General features: G+C 60.5%; 1 protein-coding gene across 1 annotated transcript in view; it reads left to right on the forward strand.

The window, feature by feature from the left end:
• Positions 1-648, forward strand: part of EMH_0012840 (uncharacterized protein) — a gene marked incomplete at both ends in the record, with an annotated part of 1527 nt that overhangs the window by 728 nt on the left and 151 nt on the right. Inside the window, one exon of the mRNA XM_013499655.1 lies at positions 1-646. Coding sequence (XP_013355109.1) covers positions 1-646 — 646 coding nt within the window. The remainder of the gene's footprint in view (positions 647-648) is intronic.

Raw genomic sequence — 648 nt, forward strand, 5'->3', positions numbered from 1 at the left:
ACAGCAACAGCATCCAGAGGAACTAAATCCGCTTCAGCAGCCGCAGCAGCCGGAAGTAGAGCCGCCTCAGCAGCCGCAGCAGCCGGAACCACAGCAGCCGCAACAATCGGAAGTAGAGCCGCCTCAGCAGCCCCAGCAGCCGGCACCAGAGCCGCCTCAGCAGCCGCAGCAGCCGGAACCAGAGCAACCGCAGCAGCCGGAAGTAGAGCAGCCGCAGCAGCCGGAAGTCGAGCAGCCGCAGCAGCCGGAAGTCGAGCAGCCGCAGCAGCCAAAAGCCGAGCAGCCGCAGCAGCCGGAACCAGAGCAGCCGCAGCAGCCGGAAGTAGAGAAGCCGCAACAGCAGGAAGTGGAGCAGCCGCAGCAGCCTGAACCGGAGCAGCCGCAGGAGCCCGATGAGCAACCTGCGCAGGATGAGGAGGAACAGTACGACCCGGAAGAAGCGGCAGGACAAGGGGACCCAGTATATGCAATTCCAGGACCTTTCACTCAGGATAAAGTTTTGAATGTTGTCGATGACATGTCCTTCCAAGTTATGGGCATTGTGGCAAGCTTGGAAAGTGCAAGCGAGACGACGAAGGATCAGTTTGCGGCGGAGTATATGTTTGTGCCGGAAGGGACTCGTGGAGTGCGGACCGTCTTTGAATACTT

The sequence above is a fragment of the Eimeria mitis genome, genomic scaffold (assembly GCF_000499745.2).
Source record: "Eimeria mitis Houghton genomic scaffold, Emh_scaff452, whole genome shotgun sequence".
NCBI classification, from domain to species: domain Eukaryota; phylum Apicomplexa; class Conoidasida; order Eucoccidiorida; family Eimeriidae; genus Eimeria; species Eimeria mitis.